The 24,436-nt window shown below is 39.5% G+C and overlaps 1 protein-coding gene across 1 annotated transcript in view; it reads left to right on the forward strand.

Annotated features, from left to right (window-relative positions):
- The window catches only part of SDC2 (syndecan 2), a 59,783-nt gene extending 41,638 nt beyond the window's left edge, over window positions 1-18,145 (forward strand). The window contains exons 2-5 of the mRNA XM_014879780.2: window positions 5,873-5,984; window positions 13,637-13,770; window positions 14,546-14,681; window positions 15,902-18,145. Coding sequence (XP_014735266.1) covers window positions 5,873-5,984; window positions 13,637-13,770; window positions 14,546-14,681; window positions 15,902-16,065 — 546 coding nt within the window. The 3' untranslated portion in view covers window positions 16,066-18,145. The remainder of the gene's footprint in view (window positions 1-5,872; window positions 5,985-13,636; window positions 13,771-14,545; window positions 14,682-15,901) is intronic.
- The last annotated feature ends 6,291 nt before the right edge of the window (window positions 18,146-24,436 follow it).

Genomic DNA, 24,436 nt, shown 5'->3' on the forward strand with positions numbered 1-24,436 from the left:
ATATATTGTCTTCTGTATAAAATCCTTGCTCTCAAACTTGGAAAATTCAATTTGGGGCCTGCCTTTATGGAAAGGATATTTTGGCTGTGATCACAATGACCTGGACTGTGGTGCAGGGTGGCTCTCCTGCAGCCAGTACCTGCTGCACTAATATCAGCATTGTGCAAGCAGGATGGTTCTGCCAAGGAAGAAAGTTGAGAGTCCTTAGAGTGTTCTGCTTTAATGATGTCACCAATTATTAGCATCCTATTTCCCAGAAAATCCCACAACCATACATCCCACCAGCACTTCCACCCAGGGCTCCACCATGGTTGGCACAGTGCACCTGACGTGGGGTTTGCTGGGAAGACTTTGTACTGTGAGTCCTTAAAAATGGGCAATGTCACCTTGGAAGGAAATAATTGGGACTACTTCTCTCTATTTCTACTGTGGCTAGCCATAGGGCATCAATGAAAGGAAAGGCAGACATCTGTACTAAAACAGTTAGTGGTAAACATACCTTGTGACATAAAATCCTCTGTCAAAATTACATGCTAGTAGCTGGATACATGTGGGCAGCATAGGAAATTGCAGACTGAAGGAGCCAGGAGAGGCTCATTTCTGAGAATCAGTAACACAGTGAGAAATGGAAAGTGGATGCTCTTCTGGTTGGCATGTTTCTCTGGGAAAACATGGTGTTATGAGGTGGAAATCTGATTTTGTAGTTTTGTACTTTTTTTTATTTTTTTAAATCATGTCTGGACAATGTTAACAAACTCCTAATGGGACAGTTTCACCTTTCCTAGTATGATGAAGGAAAGTGAAGAACTGGCAAACAATGATAGGAAGACACCTGCCAGCTTCAAGGTCAGTAATGCTGAGGTGTGTTAGGACTAAATCCTGTTGTGTGGCAGACATAGTTCCTTTTGCAGGAAGCCTAGAAATACAGCTTCTTCACACAACTGCCTTTTCTCCAGCCTTCAGTGGGAACCTCTGCAATAACTCTCAGGCTTTAGATGAATGCATTCACATAGTTAGCTTTCCAAAAATGTAGTGTATGTGAAGAGTTCACTTTAGTGAACTCAGACTCACCAGCTGAGCATGCTGAGCATGCTTTTATACACACGTATATGAAACTGCATTATGTGTTAATAAAAGAGAAAATCTGTTTTCTTTCTCCTTCTTACATGGAAGAACTCTGCCTAATCAACATCTGTAATGCTTGCAAGTTTTCAGAGACTTCTGGCTTAGATATTTGTAATACAACATAACTCTTAAAATATTAGTCTCTGGTCCTCTGCATACTGAATGGGTTACATATAAAAGAGTTCCATCTGGTGAAAAAGGGAGGCAAGGTATCATTAGTAACACAGCTGCAAACCTCAAATTTTCTGTCCCATGCATATACCCAAAGAGAACAAAAATTTGAGTTCATCTGTAAATAATGAAGTGTTTCCTTCCATGTGTCAGCTACTCATTGCTCCAGTGTCTGAGTTTCAACAGCCATGACAGCCATGGTAGACATTAGTCCTTCATTGCTGCTCACACCTGCTTTCTTGGCTTCATCCATATGGCATAAAAGTCTTTAATGTCCTACTCCTAAACCACCCTCATGGAATGGGAGGACTGACAGTAACAGCAGCACTGGAAAAGGGAATGGCTATGACAAGGCACTTCGTATATTTTTCAAACAAAATATGCTATCCATTCCCAAACCTCCCACTGTCTGATGATTGTTTTCAATTTTTTGTCATTGTAATCTTGATGGGCCATTTATGTCTTTCATGAGATGATGAGACAGGAAAATGTTGGGGTTTTTTTTTGCTTTGTTTCCTCTCTCAGTGTTAAAATGAAAGATTCGTGCTTGTTTTGTTGGTTTTTTTTAACGTATCCTGGATGATCCCAGTTTATTAAATCAAAAATTACTGTAAATGTAAAGTATAGTAAAATAAAGACACTGATATTTCAAATTCAACATATTGTTGGTATGGAAATATCATTTATCTACTACTTAATGGGTGCTAATCTACACTACTTCCATGAGATTTAGATTTATGCCAATGTAGTCAATAACCAGGCAGGAATCAGTGATCATTGGCATGTAGCATGTGAAGTATTTAGGTCACAGGGTTTTGCAGCATTATATTCTTGGAATAAAAACCTAAGTGGGATAACAATGATAGACGAGAATGCAATCTCTGTCAAGAGGTAACGAGCAGTTTTTGTGGCTTCAGGGCCAGATTAAAGGGCTGATAACAGAGACATCCTTGCCTGGTGTTCCTGCCTTTTTAATAGGTCTGGAAATAAGGCTGTTACATAAAAGTGACATGAGTGCTCTCATTTCAGTTGTTAGCCACAGGAAATAGTCACTGAAATATTTGGTCTTCATAATACCTAAAAATAGTTTTATGAAACTAGAATTTGCTAATTTTTAAATTTTTCCTCCTAAATATATTGAAATGCTAATACAGACTTTTCTGTGCCCAAGCCTACTGACAACAGATTTGTTTTTCCAACTTGCCTTTTGTGAACATCCTGGAAGTAGTCCATGGACCCCCATGGATTCCCAGCTGACAAGTGAGAAAACATCTCTAGAGCAAATACTAAATCAAGTTTGTTTTAACATAGCTTAACATAAAAGTGTAAAGCATGGATTCAGTGCTTGGTACGGACTTAAATACCATAAAGTATTATTTTATTTTCGTTATTTTGCTCTCATTTTTCTAAGCCTAATCTCCACAGAATTATTTTTAATGGCCGTGGGGTTTTTTGTTAACTGTTGGGCTTTTCTTTTTGTTCTGAGCCTTAAGGCAGTTTTCATTCCAAGTGGCCTAAGGCATCTCTGTGTTTCTGAGCAACTAGGATAAAAGGTGCAAGCTCTGGGTGTATGGGGGTGCTTCTATCCTGAGTCTACTAGCCAGCTTGCAAAGACAGTGCAGTGAATGCATTTATCTATGCAGATGCTTGGAGATTTTTAATCTAGAATATGCTTCCTTTGCCTTTGATTTGAGAGGAAGCTTGTGTCCTGCCTGAGCTCCACAAGATGAGAATCATTTGTACTGAAACAGGATGAACTGAGGCAAGGGGCTCTGGTCAGAGAAGCTGCAAAGCATCTTTGTCAGGTGGAGCTTGATGGCTGATCTGAATGCATTTGTAATTCATGTATTTCTCCCTACAGTAAATACTGTACTGGTTCTATAAGACGCTGGGGAATAGTTTGCTCATTCTGATGGAGTTGTGCTATCCACAGTACTAGGTATTAAATAATGTTTCACATTGTATTCTTTGAATCCCCAGAATAAAATACAACAGTTGCTTAAATTCCTGCTGAAAGCTGCCCAGGCTTCTCTTCCGTTTCTGTTTTTCTGTGTTCAGCTGGTTTAGATCCTGAGAACATCTCAGCATAGTGAGGAAATAAAAGCTTTTGGCAGCCAAAGAGGCATAATTCATCGAAAGAAAGGGAGGGAATATGATGGTGGGAAGCCTGGCTGACCAGGCACTTGCAACTTGGGCTGGGTTGGGTAAGCTGCTCATCTATCTTACAGAAACTGAATTGTTAGAAGAGCTGTCACAAGTAATTTCTGTCTTTTCTGAGTTCTGTGCGGCTGGAAAGAGCAAGAAAGCAGGGTGGTTGTTTTGAGCTGTGAAGGAGAAATGTGTGTTTGGCTTTTGAATCCTACTGATACAGTTTGCTTCTTTTACAGACAGGAGTTGGAAATAGTCTAGGGAATAAACTTACTGATAAGTTCATATTTCTACTGAACACTAAAAATTCTGGGCGTGGCTGTGTGGTGATTCTGTTCTCATGGAGACTAATTTTCGTTCCCTTACTTTTGCAAATTCAGGCTGTTTATCACCTCTTGTCAAAAGAAACTTCCATTGTTGGGAAATTCCTGCATGTAGATATTCAGTTTTTTCCCAGCTTAGCATTAGGTAACATTCACTGGCTCTGGTACCTTTTGAATATTGTATGCCTTTTCTATACTCACAGCCAACCACCTGCATTTCCTTTTTAAAAAGTTTTGTTTTTTCCTGCCTGATATTGAGGAATGGTCTTTTTTGTACCATTATTGTGTCTGAAAGCAAAATAGGGTGAAGAGGCTTGGTCCGTTGTGGCAGCTGGATCAAGAGCAGGATATTTGTCCTGTGACAGGGAGTTGTTTTCCTATACGGAAGCAGTCTCAGCTGTGTCTTAATTACAATTCCACCTACACACCTACTAAGGTACTTCATGACTTCCTTTGGAGACATCTTTTAAAGGAGTTAAGTTGTTTGATAGTGACCAGACATCATCTTGAATTTCTGCTCTGGGCTGGAGCCAGTTCCAGGCAGGCCATGTGAACTAACAGCAGCAGAATCAGAGCAGGTCTTTATAAGCTTATCTTAATAACAGGGCACTTCTTTCCCTCCTACATATCCCCCACATAAGAGTGGCCATAGGAGGAGTAGACTTTGACCAAGAATCATGTGGGTTTTCTTTTCCTCTGTAGAAGAGAACTACAGTTCAGAGTTGTTCAGGGAGGAAGGGTTAGGTACTCCCCATGCAAAGATCTTTTACTCTGAAATACACTCATAATCAGGATGGCCTTTCCGCTTTTCATAAAGAATAAATTTTTTATTGTAGATCAAACTGAAGAGCAGTTGTTTTGCTGTGAAGAAGCTTTAAACAGCAATCTGTTGCCTGAAAACAAATCCTAAAAAGAAATCATGAATGTCCTCAACAATAATTTTAGACCTCTGAGGGAAAAGTTACCTTGTAAAGTCAGATGTGAGTCTTTGCATACAGGAGTTACCCCATTCACAGTTTGGTACTCCTTTAGGAAAGCTAAATGAGTGTTGGGTGGAATAAAAGGGGCAGTCAATGCCATGCAGTAATAAGTAAATTGGAAACCTTTGGGACTCAGAACAACAGAATTGAGTGCTTATATGAGATACTGAATAGATAAATTTGGGTATAACATTTTGTTATTTAGGGTTTTTTAACTTAAAAGTCCATTTATAATTGTCATATTTTCTTCATAATTCCTGACAAACAGACGTTGACAGAAGTGTTGGTTAAAGTAATAGGAGTAATAGTGGCAAGTACCTTCTCAGCCATCCAAGATACCTGGATCTCCCAAGGAAGTTTGTTCTCTGTTAAGAAAGCACAAGATGAGGTGGAGAAAGACAGTTCTTAGTCTTTCTAAGCCTGAATTGTTAGTTTAAAAGGTAACTGGTACCTTGTTCTATTTTGAGCTCATTTTAATAGAATCTCTCTTTAGTGGGGAAATACCTGCAGACACAGAAACGTGATGATAATCACAACAAACCAGATCTTTAGCCTGTTGAAGATACAGTTAAATTTCAGGAGAGATGTGTTCATTTAGGAATTGGAGCATGATGCTGTTTGATCTGGCTGGAAATGTCATAATCTTCAATCAGTAGAACTGTCTTAGAAAAATTGGTAGTCAGTTGTTAATTCTAACTACTAGTAGAGAGTTTAATGAGGTTTGGCTTGATTAAACTCTGAGATAGTTTTTGATTCATGCTTTTGTTCCTTCTCATCTGAGATCAAATGAACATACTTCATGTGACAGCCTATAGATTTGTATATTTGAGATCCTGATAGAGGGCTTCAGTCCTGGGATTTGCTTCTTGTTACAGAAGCTCTGCAGAGTGTGTTTGCAAATCCTATTTATTCATTCATGCATTTAATGAGATGAAGTGTGGTTTTCATTGTGCAGCCTTGGATTTTTACAAATTTCTTTAGCAACTTACATGAATGCGTGGCATAAACTGAAAGTACAAACTTCAGTGTGCTATCATCAACTTACAAAATAGAACTGAAGATGAAGAGACTGCTGTGCTGGAGAACTGCTATTTTTTTAACCATTCCCTCTTATCTGTTTTCCAGAGAACAGATTTGACCTCTGATAAAGATTTATACCTTGACAACAGCTCTGTTGAAGAAGCATCAGGCGTCTATCCAATTGATGATGATGATTATTCTTCTGGGTCAGGTTCAGGTGAGACAACATGTCACAAATTGATTTTTAAAAGTGTAAGAAGTAATGCAATTATTTGAGGGAAGTCTGTGCAGTTTTGCTTTATAAGCTAGAGATTATACTTTCAGTGAATATTGTGAGTGCTTTGCTATTTACAGAGCACTGGGCACCCTTGTGGGCCGAGTTTTAAGTATTAACCTTCTGCTTTCTTCTCTTACTCCTTAGTTGCATCATTTCATTGCGTTATTTTCTCTCTGCTGGCTCTCTCTGTTCCCTCTAATTTCTATGCAGATCTCCCTGGAGTTTAGAAATAAGGATTATAGAAGGCTTTATTCTCCCATGACATAATACTAATTTAGCATTCTGTAAGAAAACATAGCAGCAGCATTCTTGTTTTCTCTTATATGCAGTCAGTTTCATGTAAACATGGTGTCCATTCCTCTTTTGTCATTGTTCTTTTACATTTAGAAATCTAGATGCTGCCAAAACTATGAGTTTTCACTGAGGAAATTACATCCATGTAGTGAATAAAGAAAATCTTAAATACAACTTACTGAGTTCTCAGACTTAAATACTCATTAGAGGCATGTAGCTAGCTCAGAATTTTTCACAAAAAGTGTCAGTGAAACCTCCTTAATAATTTCTCTTATAAAGTGTCTTTGAGGAATATCTTCTAGACTAGCTTGGAAACTCCAAATGTTAAAAGCTAAATGTAGGATTTTATGGTAGTTCTGCAAAAGACATTTTCTTATTGTCATGAGTACTGCCTGAGCTGTTGTGGAAATACCATTTATTTTCCAAGTGTGTTACTTATATGTTTGTTTTGGTTTTGTTTTTTTTTTTCATGTATCTTGATGCTTATATATAATTTGTGTACTTTCAAAGAATCAGCCCTTCTTCTAGTGCCTGGCCTGTGTTACCTATAAGGCACACGTGAGATTTTTCTGCTGGATTTTTGTTTTTCTTTTCTGCAGACATCTGACTGGGTTGTCAGGCAAATCCAGGTCCATCATAATTCATACTTGGGTGATGCCCTGTGTTTTGGGAGTCCTCTGCTGGGGCAATTTGGGGTAATCAGAGGCTTAGTTGGACCTCCTTGATGTAGACTTGTTTGAGGAGAAATTTAATATTTCATTTGAAAAAAAACAAATAAGTGAACCAGTGATTTCCTTCAGTTCCCAGGACTGTCTGAGGGCTATTCTGATCTCCAGAAAAATGTGCTTTCAGTCAGCATCCCATTCTGTCATGTCTTCAGATGCTGGTGACTTTGTAAGTTTCAGAAAAGGAAATAGGTTGACAATAAATAGTTGTATGAAAAATGGTCTTGTGTAGTTTTTTTCCATCCCTCTGTGGTGTTCGGCTATTTCTAATATGGAAGATTCAAAATTCAGACCTGCTTTTGACATAGAAAAGACTACACAAGAGCTGGCTTCACTTCTTACTAACCCAGGATTCAACACAGGAAATGTAGGATCCTGCACCTGGGGAGGAATAACCCCAAGTACCAGCACAGGCTGGGGGCTGACCCACAAGAGAGCAGCTCTGCAGAGAAGGATCTGGAAGTCTTGGTGGAAGACAAGTTGACTGTGAGCTGGCAGTGCCCTTGTGGCCAATGGTATCCTAGGGTGCATTGGGAAGAGCGTGGCCAGCAGGTCAAGAGAGGTGATGGTGTCCCTCTGCTCAGCCCCAGTGAGGCCACATTTGGAGAGCTGTGTCCAGTTCTGGGCTCCTCAATACAAAAAAGACGAGGAGCTGCTGGAGAGGGTCAGCAGAGGGGCACAAAGATGATGAGGGGTCTGGAGCATCTCTTTTACAAGGAGAGATAAGAGGAGCTGGGCCTGTTTAGTCTGGAGAAGAGAAGACTGAGAGGGGACCTCATCAACACCTATAAATAACTCAAAGGCAGGTGCCAAGAGGATGGTGCCAGAGTCTTTTCAGTGGTGCCCAGTGACAGGACAAGGGGCAATGGCCATAAACTAAAATACAAGACGTTTCATCTCAACAGGAGGAAGAACTTCTTGACACTGAGGGAAGCAGAGCACTGGCACAGGCTGCCCAGGGAGGTTGTAGAGAGTCCCTCTCTGGAGACATTCAAATCCCACATGGACACATTCCTTTGTAATTTGCTCCAGGTGACCCTGCCTTGGCAGAGGGGTTGGACTGAATGATATCCAGAGATCCTTTCCAAGCCTAACAGTTGTGTGATTCTGTTATAAAAGTAAAGCCAAAAAGATGGAAACTACCTCTAGACTTCACCAAGAGCAACACCTTGTCTTTCTCTTCTTTCTTTTCCTGTGCTCAGCCTTGAGCCATGGGTGGAAGTTGGAGTGCACTTCTGCTGTCTCTGGCAATCTCCATTTCTTTCCTACAAGAAAGCAGGGACGTCTCATTTGTAGACTGAGACAAGCTGAATGCCTCTGCAAGGAGCTCAAGACAGTATACCCAGATCTAATATTTTTGAACCAAGCAAAAAGTCTTTAGTTCAGGGAAGCAAAGTAGCACCTTTTCCACCCTACTCCACCTATACTTAACTGTGCTCTGTTTTCTGTTGAAAGTGTCCTGCAGATGTACCACTGACCAATGTTTCTCATATTGTGTTCAGTGTCTCTCTCTTTACTTGATACTCAGTGATGTAATGTAATGTTTTTAGCAGGAAGAGCCTTCCCACTCCAGAGTGGTTTTCTTGCTATGTAGCAAGCATAGTCCAAGCAAACAGATCCAAGACGACAACATTGCTGACTCCTTTCTTTGCTGTGAAAATTGTTAGCTGCCATCAGGCCTATGGAGATAAACAGGAATTGTCAGCACCACCATTAATGCCCCTGCAGGTCTTCAAGCAGTATTAACATGGACAAATGTCACTGTAGGAATGACACATTTCAAACTAGAAATTGGCTGAGGGCTTTTTGTAAGGAGTAGCAAAGGTGCTGGTGTTCTGGTTTTTTCTTTTCTTTCCTTTCATAGCCTCTTTTTTTTTGTGTGTGTGTATACATTCAGCTACTATTGTTCATTTGCCGAAGTGTTGAGTCTGAATCCATGGGTCACCAATTTCCAGAGGAGCCATGCCTGCCTTCTGGTTGTCCTGTATCAACAGTTGAATATCCATAGTGATTTAATTAGTCGGTTGTTTCCTTCTTGTAGTTCTCAATCTCTGCCAAGATGCTTCAGTCTACCTTCACTGTTTTTAGCAGTGGTCTTTTATATAACATTAATTAAAAACAGCAGTTTTCCAGTTTATATACAACTTGAAATGCATTTATAACTATTGCTACTTTTTCATCTGGCATAAAAGATTTTAATAGAGCCTTAGTATTGGAGATAAGTGAAAGTAACTGCTAAGCAGCATGACTACTCATTATGCTAAGGAAAAGTGCCATCACTGTCAGATTTATCTACAAGCTCTTTGAAAAACTGTCTTGTTCTTGTGTCTTCTCTAAAATTACTCATGGTAATATATATCAGAAAATCATGCAAATTTTTCCTTCCCCGTCTTCTCTTCCCCAGCCTAACATTTCTCAGTCAATAGCAGTTTGAGTTGAGAACATTGGCTCAGGATGAGCAATGTGTATTCTGACACTGTGACTGGGGACTCTTCTGGGGGAAGAGTTGTGGTGGGGTTGGAGTTTCTTCAAGAAACACAAAAGCAGATCTGTTTTGGCTGTTGACAGAGGGAAGCTGATGTTGCACTCCAAGGCCAGCAGAGAGTTTGGAGGACCTGTGGCAGCAGAGTGAGGGGCTCGGAGGCAGGGGGTGATGTGGCTGGGGGTCTGTGTGCCATGGTCATGGGGCTGGGGAAGCTCCTGGGTGCTGCACAGGAGCCAGCACGGGTCCAGGGCTGGCACTGAGTGCTCCTGGCCCATACGGCTGCATGCCCAGCAGGCACTCCTCTCCTGGCGTGCTTCCCCTGCCATGGTGCAGGCATACACATTTTCCATTTGCTACAGTCCCACTCCTAAGTGCCTTTCAGATTATCTTGGAACAAGAAGTTCTTCTGTTCATTCACCTGCTAAACTAGCCCCATGCATGCTTCATGACAATGCCTGGTTCTCCAGGTCTTCTGACATAAAAATCTACTGTGATACTGTTGGAAAGTGTGTTTTTGATGTGGTGTTCAGAATCTTATACTTTAGTATAGTTAGGACTGTTCCTTTTAATCCTCTTTCGAGTTTTGTTGATTTCTTCGTTTTTTCTTCCTTGTGTGAGAAGAGATGTGACATCCTTGCACTATCTCAGTTTATTTCAGCTGCAGTTCCCTGGCAGGGCATAGAATTATGTTTACAGTATCATTTCTGGGTGCCTAACACTATGTTGATGAAGGGTTGCATTGGGGACTGTTCAGTGAATGAAGGTGAGATAAGTCAGCTAAAAATATGTAATTTTGATGTGTGTCACACTGCTGATAGAGATGGAAGGTGTGAAAAGGATGGTGGTTTTGTGTGTGCCCACCTTATCACAAATTTGCTTGTGGTGGTGGTACTCCCAGAGTGTGATGTGTAACAGCAGACAAATCAGATGCCAAAAGATAGGGTGAAGTGATTGGATTTTTTTAATAGGAGGTGTTAATCACTGGCTGCTTTGCAAGTCAGACTGCTAACTACTGTGGGCTTTTTTCTAAAAAAAAATACTGCTATCTGTACAGTAATTTCTATTTTCTGTGCAGTAATTTAAGGTGGCACAATCTTGATTTCCTGACAAGTTTCCTCAAGAATGTTAAAAAGTATTCACATTTCTGCCATCCAAGCGTGACTAATAGACACACCACTGAGGGCTGTCTAGATATTTCTGATACTACAGCACAATTTAGAGGTGTTTTGACCACTCTGAAGACAGCAGTTGGACATCCTGAAGAAGTTACAGTGGATAAAAGATGGTTGAGATCTCTCAGCTCCACCACAGAGATGGCTATGGGTTTAATTACTGCAGGGTTTTTGTGGTGCCCTCAGTAAGAAGGACTTGCAGCAGTGAATAGCCAACATCATAACCCAAGCTGACCAAATCCAGAAATCAGCTATAGAAACAGTGATGTTTTCCAGGGGAAGAAGTAAGTTCTTACACTCCAACTGCTTCACAGTATTCCTCTTAACAACCTGCTTGGAAGTCATGCTCATGACGCTGTAAGATTTTCTTTCCAATCTTACTTGGATTTGGTGATGCTCTTTTTTGTGCTTTTTAGGGAACATGATATTATGTGAAACACTATTGCTGTGCTCTGGAGAGGACTAGTGAGTGGTTTTTTTTGTCCTTCAGTCCTATTTACAGGTAATTCCAAAAATACTACTGTCAGTTTAGCAAGGGAAGTGTCTTCTTGTTTAGATCTATTCCATGCCAAGCAGAGACCTGTTTAGATAAAGCTAATTAGAAAGCAGGAGCCATGAGGGATGTGTCTTAGCCAGTACCCAAATTAGGCCTAAATGATAGTTGCTTCAGCATTTTGGGGATTGTCAGAATTTCTTTGAGGCTGTACAGAAGAAGAGCTGGGTACCTCTGGTGCAAATCTGGTGACTAGTCCAGAGATTAGATCAGTCGCCCATTTGTTGAGAGAACGTGGATCTGCATCCTCCTTTAGCCAAAAAGGTTCAGAGTGTAATGCCCTCCATTATGTCTAGCAGACACAACTATTGCCTGAAGCAAAGATGGCATTTAAGAATTTGGAGGAGCAGTTGTGATTAAGTGGGGCTTTTCATTGCATAAAAAGAAGAAAATACATTTCTGTACTCTGAAGATATGTTTTATCAGATCTCTAATCTGATAATCAATTTTAATTTCCTTGTCTGTGAAAGCTTTGTGTAATATGGAGGAACTTCAGAAGGTAAAGTAGGTTGAGCTATCCAGTGAGCCATTATTTCTCAAAGAAAACTCGTGAGTCAAAGCCAGAAAATTTTTCCTGTTGGATGCCTTTCCACACGTCTGTTTTGAAGGAGGATGTTGACTTTTTGATCTTTGAGTTGCATTTCAGGAAAATACCTGATTCTTGTTGTGAGGTCTTCATTCTAGAAGCTTTAATTTTGGTATCTCTGAAAGTTTTTTCCTCAGTATTATTCTGTGCCAATATGTTTTTTTAATGATTCTGATTTTTTTTTCTACCATACAGAGATTGTTTTAGTTGTTGTTTTGTTAATGCCTCTCCATTAAATGCCAAATGTTTGTAATTCTTGATCATGACTTGAAAACATCATTACTGTGCTCATATTTTCAGCCTGTCTTCTTTCTTTAAAAAAACAAATTAAAAAATCACTTTGGAATGAGTGAGTCATACTATTCTGTTGTAGGAGCGTTTTGTTTGTTAGGAACTATTCTTATGCACATTTGGTAGATTTATTACCCAAGGGTTACTTGGGTAACCGGTGCCTGTAACGAGCAGAACACATTGAGATTCCTAAGGAGTGGTCCAAGAATGGGTCAATTCTTTTTTCCTCTTTTAAGCCTTGCTAATAATTTAGTCTCTTTCCTGTGTCTTCTTCCTTTCACTATCACTAAAGGATATTTATTAGACATGTCCATTACCTTACTCTAAAGGAGCCTTCATACTCCAGCAGAGCTTTGAATGAGGAGGAAATTAAATTTAAGGTAATCTTTAGGGAGTTTTTTGTCCTCTTACTCAGTTCAGAAGAAAAGGGTTTCTGAATTATGTGGAGTTTAAAACCATGTGAATTCCTAATGCCTGAAACATAAAGTAGTAGTAATCTTCCTGTAGATAGAAACTGCTTAGGTTTTTAGAATTCAACAGATGAGCTCTAGAAGAGAAATCTTGTTGTTGAAGCAGTGTGTGACAGGCAAAAATTGCTCAGTTCATATGGTTTAAGTAAGGTTAAAGAAGTGTATTGATTTATTTATGGTATATCATTAACTAGCAATCACTGAACTATACTTTTAGGCTTAATATCAGCAGTACAACAGACAACCACAATACCTACCATTTATAAAATGGTAACAAGCAGCTGCAAATTTCTAAATGGCTTTCTGTAACTGATCCCGTGTGTGCTGTGTGCACACAGACACCCATCTCACAGGCCATGAGTGTGTAAGCTCCCTTACCTGAGTGTGCAGGACCCTCTGTCCACACACCCTTGCTGTAGGAGACTTGGGTACCCCCATATGAGCCTGGGGCCCCACCAACGCCTCCTGCCACACCCAGGAGGAGAGTGCACCCCGGGGTGTGGGTTCCAGGATTGCCCATGGTGGCTCTGGGGAAGCTGGAGGTGGCTGCTGACAGTACCCACGGGGTGGGGGGTGGCACTGCCAAGCTCCAGCACAGCCCCTGATGCCATGGGACCTCATCAGAGCCCATGGCACTGGGGTCTGCCCATGTCAAACAGGCCTGATGGCTGCTGCTTTCCCTCCAGACTTTCTGCCCCTATTACAAGTGTTAAAGCTTTTTTCATACCTCTTTTCAGGAAGGGTTCATCTGTTTGAAAAGTATTATGGTAATTACCTGGTTGCTACTTACTCCAGCTGATGCACTCCCTTCCTTTTTCATGGGATCTCTTGGGACAAGTATCCCCCTGTCAGTTTGCACTGTTTGCACTCACATCTTTATCTTAGCAGGCATTGTCATCTAGGCCCATTGCCTAGGGTGGGCTGTGCAACCACCTCTACCTTGGTGTCAAAATAAAAAAATGTAATTGTTCTGAAAGAATTTCACAGGTCAATTAAGTGTTACATTTTGTGTCCAGGTGCTGAGGAAGATGAGGATAGTGCAGTGATGACAACATCCAGAACAGTTCCAAAGCTACCAACTACTAGTGATGCATCCAGGGCTGAGACCACCACAGTGAAAATGCAGACCAAGGTGCCTGCACAAACAAAGGTGCGTGGCTGGAGAGCAAGACCATTTAAAATTATTCCACTGTACATTCTTGGTTTGATGCTAAATCTTCTAAGAGCACCCCCAAACTTTACTTACTACTACAGCCTGCTAAATTACTACAGAGCTGTTTGTTTTCATTCCTGCTGGAAAGTCTGTATGGCAACATCTGGATTTCACATGAAAGAAAAGAGAGATGCAAAATAATGTATGATACACTAGACAGTTTCTCAAGATACCTTTTAGTCTGAGCTGCACGTTTTTTACATTTCTCGAAGAGTTATTCAAAAATTCTGTTAAACTTCCCTTCTCAAAGGACAATGCTGTATAGTTTGGCTGTAGTTTGAACACTTGGCAGGTTCCATTTAGTATTTTAGTATTTCCTTCTACCATCATAGGTAATACTGTCTAAGTTACCCTCAAAGGTGTTCTGCATATAACATATCTGATGTGTTAATTTCAGAGTTGTTATTTTGTTCAGAGGCTGTTATTCTGATAAACATAGGCAATATTAAGAGCTGTTAGCTAAATGTACTTTCAGAGGTTTTAAACTCATGGGCAGTGTCTTTTCATTCCGACATGATGATGACAAATAGATCCAATTACAATGTCTAGACCAGCTTTCGGTGCTCTAAAAGCTTCCTATGTGTTGTGTTGGTATTGTGAAGTGTGTGCATGGAGCCACAGCTACATGACTGCCCACGGCAGGCAGTGACTGTGCCAACTTGTGGTCTGCCCTCTCTGTAAGCAATGCTCAGTTTTCTTTTTTGTGCCACAGTCACCTGAAGAAATTGATAAAGAGGAAAGGCCTGAGATGGATGCCAAGAAAAAGAGTGATGAGCCAGGAGATGACACCGATGTGTTCACTCAGAAGCATTCAGAAAACCTCTTCCAGAGAACAGAAGTTCTGGCAGGTAAGGCAGTGTTTACCAAGGTCAATCTCACCAGAAATAAAACGGAAAACGAGAGGATCCGTATCAAATAATGCAAACTCAATATTTGAGTTTTCTTGGCAGATTCGTGCTATTAAACACATTAGTACTAAGCACATTCATAGTGGTAGCCAGTGGTTGATTTGATGAGAATAAATTGGGCCTCTTGGGGAAATACTTAATAGCGAAGTCCATTGCTAATTAATTTGATGCTCACAAGCTGAATATCGCCGGCTGAGTATGTGGAGCTTTCACAGCTCAGAAAAGGATTTGGAATTTGACTGATGTTTGTAATGAAGAAATGTATTTCTCACTTCCCAAGAGCACATTGCTGTCTGGTCCATCTGGTGCAGATGAACACTGTTTGGGAGGAGCTCATGGCAGGCATAAATGGATGGAAAGGGATGGATAAGGACAATCCATTAGGGTACAGAGATCCCTTAAGATAAAAGAGGATCTATTTCTATGCATAACCCAGGGAGGCACAAGCTGGCCACCAATGTTTTCACTTACCTGTGAGATTTTTTTTGGCCTAAGGACTGTGTTTACAGGTATACTTTCCCCCCATGTATTTGGGAGTTGAGAGCCATGAAAGTCATATAGTTTTGGACCACCAATCATCTTCTATGAGCATCAAAATGTGAAATAGAGCTTTAAATCCAATCAGTGGAAGCATGTGGGTTTCCTCTTGAAGTCTGGTTGGGAGTTGATACTTTTCACACACTCTTAACTGCATGAAGTCTTCTCTCCTGTTATTGATCAATAGGAAGTTTATTTCAGCGTAGAGTTAGAGTGAAGACTGACAGACAAAAGTAAAAGCCCATTTCTTAGCTAAGGTAACAAAATATTTTAAAGTTGAAAATGTAACTGTTGAAATGAGTTTGAAAGACAGTTTTATTCTCTGGCAGTACTAGTGGTCTTCTTAGTTGAGGTTTTGAAAAAACTTTAATAACTTTTTTAAAACTGGGTTGTTGGATCTCTGACTTGTAAGCGGAATGTGATTTTAAATGATTGCCTTCATGAATGCCAACAAGCTTTCTGACAGTATATTTCAGGATACTAATAATGAAGACAGTTGCATAAGGGGAGCCCTTTCCTGCAATTTGAAAATAATAGCAAACTCATTGTGTGAGATGAAAAAGAAATATGGTGCTAAACTTGTTTTACTGGCATATTCTGACTCTCTGTTTCTTTGATTACAGCTGTTATTGCTGGCGGAGTTATTGGTTTTCTTTTTGCAATCTTCCTTATCCTGCTGCTGGTGTATCGCATGAGAAAGAAGGATGAAGGCAGTTACGACCTTGGTGAACGTAAACCATCCTGTGCTGCCTATCAAAAGGCACCAACTAAGGAGTTTTATGCATAAAATTCCTATTTAGTGTCTCTATTTATGAGATCACTGAACTTTTTTAAATAAAGCTTTTGCATAGAATAATGAAGTTTTTTTTTTTTCATTAAAGAGCCATTATGGCACCTTTATGATAAAACCCCATTGTATTTAAAACTTTTCACATATTCGTTTAAAAATGTAAAATTAAAACTTAACATTTGCAGTGTTCTGTGAATAACAGTGGCAAAGCATTATTTTATAAAACCATTGATGTTCACTGAATGATTTTTAAAACTTTATGCATAAATATAAAATAATGAAAATTATTGTTTTATCCTATGGTTCAATGAAAGTTGTTTAATTTTGGTCAGCATGTCTCAGATTGATCTTACAAGTTAGTTTTTATTTCATTAATTTATCTGTTTCCAAAAAATGCCTTTTTGTAGTTGTCATGGTGCAATTTGTCTTCAGATAATTCAGATAACAGTAACTTTTAGTGTAAATGTAATTTTTCAGCTATGTAAACTTCAACCTCCACTTTGTATAAATTTAAGTGTCAGAATATCAATTTTACACTTTGCATTGTTTCTCAGCGTACCTGTAGCTTCAGTGAGATTTGTAACAGCAAATTAATGTGTAAAATTGGATTATTACTACAAACTGTATAGTCGTATTCTTACTAAACAAATCTCCTGTAAGGAAGATTTGTAGTAAGCTACTGACAAACCTAAGCAAACCCAAAGACTCTAACAGTATTTTGAGAAGTTGCTGCAGATTTCTATGGCCACTGTATTTGTTAATTATTTGCAATTTGAAGGTACCAAGTAGAGGTTTAAATTTTTGTTCTTTAAAAATGCATTTAAGTTGTAAACGTCTTTAAAGCCTTTGAAGTGCCTATGATTATATGTGACTCGTTGCAGACTGGTGTTAATGAGTATATAACAGTAAAAGAAAATGTTGGTATTTTATAAGCACAGACAATTCTAATGGTAACTTTTGTAGTCTTACATGGATAGACATAATTGTAATTTGGGAACATAAACACTACTGAATAAATCATGTGGCCTAATACTGAGAATTCTATTGTGATATACTTTTGTATGTTTTTCATTTTATGTCTATTTGCTTATGTTTTAATGTCACAGAGTAGATCTAGTAGATCTTAAAAATCCAGACCAAAAAAAGAAAGGCTGTTGATCAAGGTGATCCTCACACCAGATTGATTGCTAAGGTGGCAGAGAGAAGTGGGAATGTTTAAGTCTTGCATCTGGTGTATTAGCTGTGAGACATTCGACTTTTGCATTATGTTTAATGGCAGCGTCGACACAGGCCTGTTCTTCCTGCAAATGTTGTTTTCCCTACTGTAAAATTCAAAGGAGTACCCCAGTTCATTTACTGTGTGTATTTGTTTTTGATCTTTGTTCACGTTTGTTTTCTTCCCTGTCCGTTTGGAGAATTTTGGGTTATTCTGCTCAGACTCCAGCAGAAGAGTTGAGACAAGTGGAATTTCTTCATAATAGAAGAAAGAAATATTTCAAGTAGAAGAGAGAAGTCTCTGTTGCTTTGACCTTAGATAGGTGCTGGATAGAGTGACACAGGGAGAAGATGATAGTCTGCCTCCTTATATTGTGCTTTGTAACAGACAAATGGCTTCGTCTTCTGCTCTGTTGACCTCTTCACTTTTTATTTTTGAGATTCCCAAAATCCAGGTGTTCAGGATGTCAAGCTGAAGTGCTTTTCGGAAATGGCAATGTATTGTAAATAAGATCTGGTAGCTCTTCGGATAAGAGTTGTGCAACTTGTATTTGTTGCTGTCCCAAGTTCAGTGGTCATTTAGGAACAAAAGAATGCTATCCTGTGCTAAAATATTTAATATATTGCTTTTTACTTATACTTAACTGGCAAGTTTTTCAAAGCCATACAAGTTCAGCAAGTAAAAACAGGGTAAGAATTAAACAGGTATATCTTGTGCAATATTTAGTGAACTTCAATTAGTAAAATAACTGCTTGAAATAACTGTGCCAAGAAAAGAAAATTTCTGGCAAATGCTGTGCCACTGCTGTAAAATAAAGCATTTGTTAAAGTGCCAAAATAAAGTCTACTATGCCTAAACTAATACTTTATTTGTATAGTCTGACATCCAGTTTTTTGAAGCCCGCTTTGCTTAAGGTAGTAGATCTGAATTTCTTTCAAGGGTGCAATGAATATTGCTGTAAGTATAGCTATAAATATTAAACACCAGATAAACTGTCTTCTTCATAAGCAAATTGATAATAAATAGCTATTTTGATTTTATTTATGTATGTTAGTCTGCCTCTATATCTGCTGTACAGGCCACTTTATCCAACATAGACATCTATTGTAATTATTCAGACTACCAAATATTATGTTTGTCTGGTTCCTCCTGCATCTGTTTACAAACAGAAGCAATGGTAAATTTTCAGCTTTTATTTCACCATTTGCCTTTTCTTCCCTATACATTCATTATCCACTCTATTACATGCAGAAGAGGTTTAACGCTTCAGCTCTGTACGTGGACCTGAAATATTGCAGTCTTCCCACCCTCCCTAACAAAAACCTGAAACTTTTGAACATGCAGTAGGTGTGTTAATAGGATTTATCATCTCATGATCTCTTTGCCTTTCTGTTTTCAGTGCCAAATCAAACTATTAGGGAAAAATTCTAACAGAGCTGTCATCTTGGTTATAAGCATAAATTCAGTTTTCATCAGTCTGCAAACCAGTCTGATGCAGACACTTGACTCCCAGCAATGCTGTTCAGAAGAAATTGGCAGCCAAGTGGGTGTCTCTTACGTTGAGGCTTCCTAGCACGAGTTGGTCTTCGGTTTCCTTTCCCTTTTGTTCTCTGCTTCCTGGATGTGTTCTAGCAATAGTCTGGCTACTCATGGATGTTGCTGGGCAGCTGGCAGTCTCGGTGCCAGGCTGTGGTGCTGCGCCACCTGCCCTCAGCTAGCGATGGTTTTTCCTAGAGACCCTTGGCTCTGCTCTGCCAGAGCCACTGCAGCAGCTCTGGAATTCCTCAGCAATCTGATACAGTGTCTCCTTGTGATTGATTGGCTCTAGTGTTTATCAAAATGCCATTTTGCTTTGATTTATGCTGGGTTATAAATTGTTACTTCCTCTTAGATTCTTAGTAAAGGAAGCCAAATGCAACTAGTGTAAAGCTTATGCTGAAAGAAGGCTCTCGCCTTTGCTTTATTCATAGCAAAAATATTCAGAAGTTGAGTACATGGTTGCTCTGCTTGCCAGCTTTATGAGTGAATTGTAGTTCATGTTTACAAGCTGCCTAGTGAGCTTTTTCTTCACTTTGAGCATTGCGCTTCACTGAAATAGGATAAATTAAAATAAAAATTGTTCTCTTGCATCTCCTAACAAGAAAGTATCATATTTATAACTTTGACTAGTTGCTCCTTTTTTTTTTTTTTTTTTACTTAGACCTATGTGTGGAAATGATGGTGCAGTCTTAAATGACAGATACTATTTTTAAGCAACACATGGAATACAGGAAACTTTCATGAGGAAAAAGGTATCTAGATAAACATTAAATAAACCACTATTGGAGTAAGGCAGATGATTATATTATGCTGAGTATTTATGTATTTTGCTTAAGGAAGCAAGTAAGAAGGGAGGAGGAATCCAAGGAGGAAAACTCTCTGTGGAAACTATTATTCTTACAGATGGAAATAATATAGCTAATTTTTAGACTTGAAATCAGTTATATTTGTTACTTAGCACTTATGTAAGCAGACTGGCATCATTTCCTTTAAGGAAATATTTGTTGTCCACTTTTAATGAGCATTAATACTAATTTTGTTACACTTAACAAAAGGCTGTGTGTCCCAGAGCTCTGAACTTTGGGGTGAAAACTCCTTGCTGGGAACTTTTAAGAGTATTGCCTTTCCAAAACTTTCATCAGGCTGAGCGAACACGACTTTGCTGTACAGTTCATCTGAGAAAAGACAGCAAGTATACCATTCCCTGGCATGTCTTCTGCTTCTGGGATGGTTTGTGGCTGGAGCAAGAGAGGGGGATGCTGACATGTGCATTTGATTTCCTCAGCTCTCAGGCTGACCAGGCACTGGGTTCAGCTGCGTGGGTGGGAGTGGGGGAGCTGTAACCCAACCCTGCCAGGGGAAAAAAAGATGCTTTGCTGAGGTTTCTTCCTCTGTGATGTAAAGTAAGTTGTGTATTTTTTGCTTTGAAATCAAATAAATGATAAAATTTAAGATAAGTAGAGCTAGAAATGGAGATGTGGGTGCCTGCCCTGGCCCCTGTGAACCAATTTCACATGTGCATTAGATGTGCCAAGTAGCTGCTTATGTGGGTGGAAATCTGAAAATCCCTCTGTGTACTTGGAGTATCTGAGTTTAGTTCATAGTGGGAATGAAGGGGAGGGGGCAGAACTCCTTTAGAACTGCAGACATTAATTGGGGGTGAGTGGAAAGAAGGCAGGAAGAGAAACTGTCGTGACAGCTCCTGTTTTCCACTGAAAGTTAACAAGGCATTTTGTTTTCCTGAGTTGTTACCATTGCACTGAAATTGTCCTTCACAGAGAGAATCTCTAGGCAGGAGAGCGAGCAGGTGCTGGTGTCATACCCTGAGAGACATTCCTGGATGCACACAGCTTCCCAGTGATTCAGAGATGTTGCCAATCACAGCTTCTGCTGGTGGTTCAACCCTGGAATTTTGGCTGCAGCAAAGCAGGTGAAGGACCTTCAGGGTTGACCCTGAGCGTATCCATCCTGCTGCCCACACGAGGTGCTGGGAGGGTGACAGGAGGCAATGATTGGGGTGCTGCACTGCACTTGGAAGGGTCTGCGTTGTCTTGTCCATGGGAGGTGGAAAGAAAAGGATGAGATGTGCAACAGGGACTTTGCAGTCAACACATCCTTTTATCTATTGAAGCAAGTTTCCATTTCTTTCCCATGCTTGGAACATGTCGTACTTTCACTACATCGGACTATTTTAATATATATTTTTATGGCATAGCTTGCAGAACTCCTTAGCTTTTTAATTCACATGGCAGCTTTAAATCTGTAGATGTAATAGATCTGTAAAATACTGTAGTTTGACTGGGGCATAGTGCCTCTGTCTCTCACGACCAAAGGTCAGGTCCAAGGAATTCCTCCATCCTGGCAGTTCAGCCCTGGCCTGGAATGAGAGGAAGTAGGAATGTTTGTGCAAAACTTCCAGAAAAATATTGCAAAACCTGTAATAGTTTGTTGAAAATAAACAGAGCCCAAGTTCTCTGTAGGGGGTGACTTTAATTAATTTTGATTTCTTCTGGGGTATTATGCAGATTTTTTTCCCATGGATTTTTATTTGATGAATGCAGAGGAAGCTTCTGATATTTTTTCTCTGTTTAATCCAAGCGCTGACGTATAAGGAACAATACTTCCACCAGGCAATCTACTTGAAGTTTATCTAGTGGTGGGAAACTAAGCTCAGTGGAGGAAAAAAGCTCTGTGTCCTAGTTACCCACCCACCTTGTATAGCCATATGTAGTCCTAGAGTGTAAACAAAGTTTGGTACCCATTTTCCTAGGCTCCTGTGGTGGAATAGGAGCTTTTTCTAAACACTGCAGGTCCCCAAAGGATACCAAAAAGAAATGAGAACAGACTTCCTTTCTGATGTTTTTGTGTCATAACCCATAATACTAACACTCCTCTCCTTCCTACTTCCCTTTCTAAGTATAGCAGCAGGGAGAAGTCAACAACCATCACACTAAATGGTACTGAAAGAATGTAAAACAGCCCGAAGTTCAGTTTTCATCATTCATCCCTGTAATTTTCAATACCACAGAGCTAACACAAGAGTCTCTTGTGAAAGAAGAGAAGCAGAGCATGTGCTTCCTTCTGGACCAGCCCACAGTGCCAGATGAGTTAATGCTGACTTAGGGAAAGTCTCAGATGGCAAAGGGAATGTCTCACTCCTGCTCAAACCAAACAGCCTGAATGAAGGACCCTGCCTTGCTGCATTACCTCACTGCCAGGCTGGCGACTGTGCCACTTCCATGCTGGTGAGCCAAGACTGCAGGAGCAGTTCTAGTGAATCTTCATTATCTGAACTCTATCCCGCAGGAAAACCTTCCCTATGAATCTCTATAATCTTAAATTATTGACTGCAATCAAAACAGCAGCTAGAAACTTGTCTTTAAATCATCAGCTTTCACCCTGTTTTGCATTTGCTCAGATATTTTCCTAAAGAAAATTAATTTTTATTGGCTGGTAAACAAGATGCTTGCTAACTCACAATTTATTTAATCTTTACACTAAATTTTGCTCTGCAGTAGTACAGATTGTTTTCATACTTAGACCCTTACAAAGCTTAACTTCCATTTTTTTTGTATTTTAATTTTTCCATTCTGATTTGTTAAAATGGTAAATAAATATTTATTTACCCGCTAATTCAGTTTATAGTTTTTATTTGTTTTAACTTACTTTTCAGTGTAAGTTGAGAATTCTTTATGAATGCATGAAAATAGCACTTCTTATAAAGTAAAATATATTAGGCCCATCAGAACAAAGATTAGCAAAACTATTTTGACTATAAAGCATGTGCAATTATTGTAACTTACTTATTAAGCAGAAGCATTTCTGCTAGTTACTGAATTAAGTAATTCCAATCACAATGTCCGTTAATACTTCAAAACCAGCAAGTCTCAGTCTGTCTTCTTTTTTTTCCTTAAGTAGGAGTACAAGGTTTCTACTTTTTCAGCTTCTAAGTGGTTTCATAAAAAATAAAAAAAAAAAAGAAAAAAAGAAAAAGAAAAAAATTATACCCACAGAAGAGCTGTCAAAGCGTCTAAAGTTTTCTTTTATCATCTCAAAAATTGGTTACAGGTGCCCAGCCATGTGACTTCTCCCAGTTTGTGGTTTGATTCCTGTAACAGCTCTAGCAATAGAAATCATAAGTTTTTCTCTTCCAGTCCATGCTTTTTATAACACAATTTCAGCCACTAAAAGCCAAGCAGAATTTTACTTTAGCCTTTCCTAATTGGACTTTCAATGCAGATCCTGAAATTCCATAGACTTGTTCAGCTCTGGCTCTTGTAAGAAATGCTGTACCTGTTCTTAAAGAAGCAATATGTTCTTTTAGACAATCTCTCAGTTTATAAAGTTTTCACTTTTCAGCATGTTTATCAAAACTTTCAAACCGTGATCAGACTTTGCAAATTTGAGTAGGAATCATGCCACCTTTTAAGTATATACCATAGAGGATCAGAACTCCAAAATTTTAGTTAGTTTTGGAAGTAACACATTACTCTCTTGCAGAATCACATTTTTTTAAAGTTTAAATGATTAATGTGTGACTTGAGCAGCCTGTCTTGTAGTTAAACCTAGAAAGAGATATTGATGAAGCTAGGTCTCAGAGCATGAATCACACATTGAGTTGTGTCTGTACTCAAAACCTGTCACAAAATAAAGTACCCCTCACTTTTGGGCCTGTTCAGATGATAGCAAGCTATTTTAGCACTCAGTTTCTGTGTATCTATCTAGTATCTGCCACTCCAAGAGCACTCTCCTTCCCAGTAAAATGGCTGGCTGAAGCTTCCTGAGAGAAGTCACACTTCTACCCAGCCTCCCATCTGCCTCTGTTAGATGGAGGTTTTATGTTCACATCCTGTATGAGCACTATGATGTGTTCATAGAAAGATGGGATGGTTTGGGTTAGAAGGGACCTTAAAGATTATCTAGTCCTGTCCCCCCTGCCCTGGGCAGGGACCCCTTCCACTAGACCAGGTTACTCAGAGCCCCATCCAACCTGGCCTTAAACACTTCCAGTGATGGAACACTTCCAGCAAGGGGGACTGCTTGACACAGTTCAATTCAGGCCAAGTCCAGAAACAAAGGATGTATTTTATTTGCATTTTTAAAACTATCCATGGATTTAAATTTGTCTGGGACAAATATGAGTGGAATAAGTCAAATCTGGATTTTGAGTAAATTGAACCTGGGTTTTATTCTCACTAAAATACTGAGAAGAATGAAGGTACCTAGCTCTAGGAGAGAGAGTTCTTGAGAGAAACTGTAATTGTTCACTGTAAGGAAAGCTCTTTAGAGCAGTATTGAATGTATTTTTAATGCAAATATATCATAATTTATGTCAGACATCGAAATACCTTTGCTTTGTAAACACCGGAGTGGAGGCAGACCCATGTATATTGCTTGACCAATTGCTACCTGAAAACTGAAAATCTGTAGGAATGAACAGGGAAGGCTCCTTGCACATCTGGTTTTGCATCAGGTGCCCATGCTTTGTTTTCCCTCTATGGCAGCCCAAGTCACACAGTTTATAAGGAGATTCAAGTGGGATCATGTTCCACCAATTTTTACCAAAACCCTGTCTGTGGTATGGCAAACCCATTGCCCCTGTAAGAAAACATG

Source organism: Sturnus vulgaris, chromosome 1, assembly GCF_052056855.1.
Source record: "Sturnus vulgaris isolate bStuVul1 chromosome 1, bStuVul1.hap1, whole genome shotgun sequence".
In the NCBI taxonomy this organism is placed as follows: domain Eukaryota; kingdom Metazoa; phylum Chordata; class Aves; order Passeriformes; family Sturnidae; genus Sturnus; species Sturnus vulgaris.